The following is a 5,407-nucleotide window of genomic DNA, read 5'->3' as shown; positions in this document are numbered from 1 at the left end:
CCCCGGGCAAGGCATTCCATGCCTCGACCACTCTCTGGGTAAAGAACCTTCCCCTGACATCCCCCTTATATCTCCCACCCTTCACCTTAAATTTATGACCCCTTGTAACGCTTTGCTCCACCCGGGGAAAAAGTTTCTGACTGTCTACCCTATCTATTCCCCTGATCATCTTATAAACCTCTATCATGTCACCCCTCATCCTTCTCCTTTCTAATGAGAAGAGGCCTAGAAAGTTCAGCCTTTCCTCGTAAGACTTATTCTCCATTCCAGGCAACATCCTGGTAAATCTCCTCTGCACCCTCTCCAAGGCTTCCACATCCTTCCTAAAATGAGGCGACCAGAACTGCACACAGTACTCCAAATGAGGCCTTACCAAGGTCCTGTACAGCTGCATCATCACCTCACGGCTCTTAAATTCAATCCCTCTGCTAATGAACGCTAACACCCCATATGCCTTCTTCACAGCCCTATCCACTTGAGTTGCAACTTTCAATGATCTATGCACATAGACCCCAAGGTCTCTCTGCTCCTCCACATGCCCAAGAACCCTACCGTTAACCCAGTATTTTGCATTCATGTTTGTCCTTCCAAAATGGACGACCTCACACTTTTCAGGGTTAAACTCCATCTGCCACTTTTCAGCCCAGCACTGCAACCTATCCAAGTCCCCCTGCAGACGACAATAGCCCTCCTCGGTATCCACAACTCCACCAACCTTTGTATCATCTGCAAATTTACTGACCCACCCTTCGACTTCCTCATCCAAGTCGTTAATAAAAATCACAAACAGGAGAGGACCCAGAACTGATCCCTGCGGCACGCCACTGGTAACTGGGCTCCAGGCTGAGTATTTACCATCTAAGACCACTCTCTGCCTTCTATCAGTTAGCCAATTCTTAATCCAACTGGCCACATTCCCCACTATCCCATGCCTCCTGACTTTCTCCATAAGTCTACCATGGGGGACCTTATCAAATGCCTTACTAAAATCCATGTACACCACATCCACTGGTTTACCCTCATCCACTTGCTTGGTCACCTGCTCAAAGAATTCAATCAGGCTTGTGAGGCAAGACCTACCCCTCACAAAACCGTGCTGACTGTCCCGAATCAAGCAGTGTCTTTCCAGATGCTCAGAAATCCTATCCCTCAGCACCTTTTCCATCAACTTGCCTACCACCGAAGTAAGACTAACTGGCCTGTAATTCCCAGGGTTGTTCCTATTCCCTTTCTTGAACAGGGGCACAACATTTGCCACCCTCCAATCACCTGGTACCACCCCCGTCAGCAGAGAAGATGAAAAGATCATTGCCAGCGGCTCTGCAATTTCATCCCTTGCTTCCCATAACATCCTTGGATATACCCCGTCAGGCCCGGGAGACTTGTCTATCTTCAAGTTATTCAAAAACCCCAACACATCTTCCCTCCTAACGAGCACTTCCTCGAGCTTACCAGTCTGTTTCACACCGTCCTCTTCAGTAATACACCCCTTCTCATTCGTAAATACCGAAGAGAAGTACTCATTCAAAACCTCACTTATCTCTTCCGGCTCAACACACAGTCTCCCGCTATTGTCCTTGACCGGACCTATGGTCCCCCTGGTCATCCTCATATTTCTGACATACGCGTAAAAGGCCTTGGGGTTTTCTTTTATCCTACCCGCCAAGCATTTTTCATGCCCTCTCTTAGCTCTCCTAATCCCTTTCTTCAGATCCTTCCTGGCCATCTTGTATCCCTCCAGAGCTATGCCTGTGCCCTTTTTCCTCAACTTTATATACGCATCCTTCTTCTTCCTAACAAGACTCTCAACCTCTCTTGTCAACCACGGTTCCCTCACATGACCATCCCTTCCCTGTCTGACAGGGACATGCTTATCAATGGCCCCTACTATCTGCTCCTTGAAAAAGTTCCACATTTCGACCGTGCCCTTCCCTGCCAGCATATGCTCCCAACTTATGCTCCTCAGTTCCTGCCTGACAGCATCATATCTACCCTTCCCCCAATTGTAAACCTTGCCCTGTTGCACATACCTATCCCTCTCCATTACCACAGTGAATGCTACAGAATTGTGATCACTATCTCCAAAGTGCTCGCCCACCAACAGCTCTATCACTTGCCCTGGTTCATTACCTAGTACCAAATCCAATATTGCCTCCCCTCTGGTCGGGCAGTCTACATACTGAGTCAGAAAAGCTTCCTGGACATACTGCACAAACACTACCCCATCCAAACTGTTCGATCTAAAGAGTTGCCAATCAATATTTGGGAAGTTGAAATCCCCCATAATTACTACCCTGTGACTTCTGCTCCTTTCCAAAATCTGTTTCCCAATCTGCTCTTCCACCTCCCTGCTGCTATTGGGGGGCCTATAGAAAACTCCCATCAAGGTGACTGCTCCTTTCCTGTTCCTGACCTCAACCCACAGTGCCTCAGTCGGCAGATCCTCCTCGAAAATTCTTTCAGCAGTTGTTACACTATTTCTAACTAACAATGCCTACTATCTGGTTTCCATGGCAGTGGCGGATCTTTTGGTCGTTATTCTCGATCTGATCCTAAGGCAGATTCCAATTGTTTATCGGGAACAATTTGCTTTTCTGTATTACGTTAGAGTTTGTGATATCCACGCCGTCCTGCTTTATGCCGCCACAGACTGTTCTGTCTGGTTTACCGTCACTTTCTCCTTTGATCGATTTGTAGCCATTTGTTGTCAGAAGCTGAAAACAAAATATTGTACCCAGAAAACAGCCGCTGTGGTTCTCGGAACAGTGACTGTGCTGAGCTGTTTGAAAAATATGTTCTGGTACTTTCTGTATCAATCTAAATATCTACTTTCGAACAGTCCTTGGTTTTGCGTCATGGCACCAGCTAAAGGTCAGTCACTAGCCTGGGCTGTTACTGAATTCATGCATCATATTTTAACACCTTTTATTCCATTTATTTTGATTCTACTATTGAATGCACTGACGGTCAAAAACATTATCATCGCCAATACAGCCCGCAGGCGGCTCCGGAGTCGGAGCAGTGGGGAGAGTCCCATGGACCCAGAGATGGCGAACCGAAGAAAATCCATGATTTTACTGTTCGTTATATCGGGGAATTTCGTACTGTTATGGGTGTTGTTTATGATGTGCTCCATTTTGAAACGATTGGAATACTTTCTTTGGTACATGGTTACTGTTTCTCTGCCCACATTTGTTCAGGAAATAGGTTTCATGCTCCAGCTCTTGAGTTGTTGCACGAACACATTTATTTATGCAGTGACCCAAAGAAAATTCAGACTGGAGTTGAGAAATGGAGTGAAATATCCTTTCACAATGATGGTCAAATTAATTCGATGAGAAGATCTCACAGCATCGACGGATGAATTTTCAGACAAAGCCTGCTTCACACAATTGTACCAGACACAAATCCAGGGGTACTTGGGGAATGAACATTTAATGTGTTTTTTTTTTCCTTCCAAATGCACCATTAACTCACATTGCCAGGAATCTTCAGTACCTCAGTGCTGAAAATTTTCTCTGACCTTTGCTTTATTTTGAAGTAACATGATTTGAAAGCCAGGACAGGATCAGGAAAAATGTAAAGGCAGCAGGAAAAAAGGAAGAGTGCGAAGGAAATTGATTTCTCCACCATCACTGGGATCAATAGATAAGAAAAGTATTTTTTCTGCATTGAATAACCAGTAACCCGGTCACATCCACGTCCTTGAAACCCCATTGCCACCCCACACCACAGTGCACCCGCGAGCCGGAAACCACACATTCCCCGGTCCCAGGATATCATGCTGCAGGGCCGAGGTACAGCGCATGCCCGGGACCCCACACAGCACACTCCTGGAACCCAGGGGAGCACACTTTCTGGAAACAGTACAGCATATGCCATGTGATGATATGCTACACACCAACGGTCCAGTATAGCAATCTATCGGGTACCGATACGGAACAGCCCTGGATAACTGTACACCACATGCTCGAGTAGCAAGACATCAAACTCCTGTATCCCAATACAGTACATTCGAAGGTCCCATGGTAGCGCACTCCCTGTCCATCTATTGCACACACACAGCTCCTGATGCAATGCAGTCCCTGCCCAGTACACCACACTCCCACGATCGTGAACAGCACAGCTGCGGGTACCAGTATCACACAAACCCACAGTACTGGCACAACACACATCCGTGTACGAGTGCTATTTACTCCCGGGTGATTATATTACTGGCTTAATAATACTTACCGAACCCGGTACAGTAGATTCCCGGGTCGGGGTAATGTAAAATTCCAGCGTTTGAATCAACACTTACCCGGGTTCCCATACTGTAATTGAATTAGTAATTCAGAGAGTTGGTCCAATAATCGGGTGAGCTGACATTTATCAGGCTCAAGAGTACGGATTTTAAGCTATGTTTCTGATGGTGCTTTTGTATGTTATCGGCGACTCATGCGATTCACGCTGTGGCCACAGCCGATAGAGCGTGAAACCGGTGGAAATTAGTTTCATTTCTTTCCTTTCTTACGTTACGTGTTTCCTGCTGGCTAACAATCATAAGCCTATTGATTTCTCCTTTCTATACATTCGATTATTGTGTTTGTGGAGAAAACGATATTTGAACCCTGCCCTTCCCATTATGCTGCTGGCAGTTTTTGTTATTCAGTGGCAGGCTCCAGAAAGACATCACGTGTCCATCATTGTCCGAAACTCCGAGTGCAGTGAGATGAGATAAACTATATGGCAAACAAAGTAAAAATGCCCATTCACTTATTCATTTCATCAAGGGTACAGAATCCTTTTCTACTGGTAAGAATCTCTCACGTTATGATTCTTTCCAGCAGAGCAAATGCACGCAAATGGTTCTCGGGGCACAATCGGCCAAATGATTCGGTTATAATCTCCCAAAGTTCCCTACATGCTGGAAGGGTTCCACTGGATTGAAAAACCACAAATTAAATACCTCTATTCAAGAAAGCAGATAGACAGAAAGAGGGAACTATAGCCCAGTTAGCCGAACATCTGTCATCGGGAAAATGCTGTAATTATTTATTGAGAAATTAGTAGCAAGATATTTAGAAATCATAACATAATCAGCCAGTCATCAAGTTTGTACGAAAGGGAAATCTTTCTTGGGAATGTTGTTTGTGTTCTTGAAGAATGTAACATGCAAGGTGGATAAAGGAGAACCAGATTTCCAAAAGGCATTCGGTAAGGTGCCACATAAAAAGTGACTCCACTTGATAATAGCTCATGATGTTCTGGATAATACATTGAACTGGATGGAGGATTGGCTAACCAACAGAAAACGGAGATCTGGAATAAATGGGGCAATTTCAGGTTGGCGAATTGTACCAAGTGGGGTGTCACAGGGATCAGCGCTCGGGCCTCTTCACTTAACGATCTATTTTAATAGTTTGGA

At 45.4% G+C, this 5,407-nt stretch overlaps 1 protein-coding gene across 1 annotated transcript; it reads left to right on the top strand.

The window, feature by feature from the left end:
- Window positions 1-2,510: 2,510 nt before the first annotated feature.
- LOC137360370 (5-hydroxytryptamine receptor 4-like) lies at window positions 2,511-3,338 on the top strand. The gene has a single exon (XM_068025834.1). It carries the CDS (start codon window positions 2,511-2,513, stop codon window positions 3,336-3,338), a length of 828 nt encoding a protein of 275 aa, XP_067881935.1.
- The last annotated feature ends 2,069 nt before the right edge of the window (window positions 3,339-5,407 follow it).

Source organism: Heterodontus francisci, unplaced genomic scaffold (genome assembly GCF_036365525.1).
Source record: "Heterodontus francisci isolate sHetFra1 unplaced genomic scaffold, sHetFra1.hap1 HAP1_SCAFFOLD_188, whole genome shotgun sequence".
NCBI classification, from domain to species: Eukaryota; Metazoa; Chordata; class Chondrichthyes; order Heterodontiformes; family Heterodontidae; genus Heterodontus; species Heterodontus francisci.
Note: the sequence above shows the minus strand (reverse complement) of the source record. Positions and strands in the feature narration are given on the sequence as shown.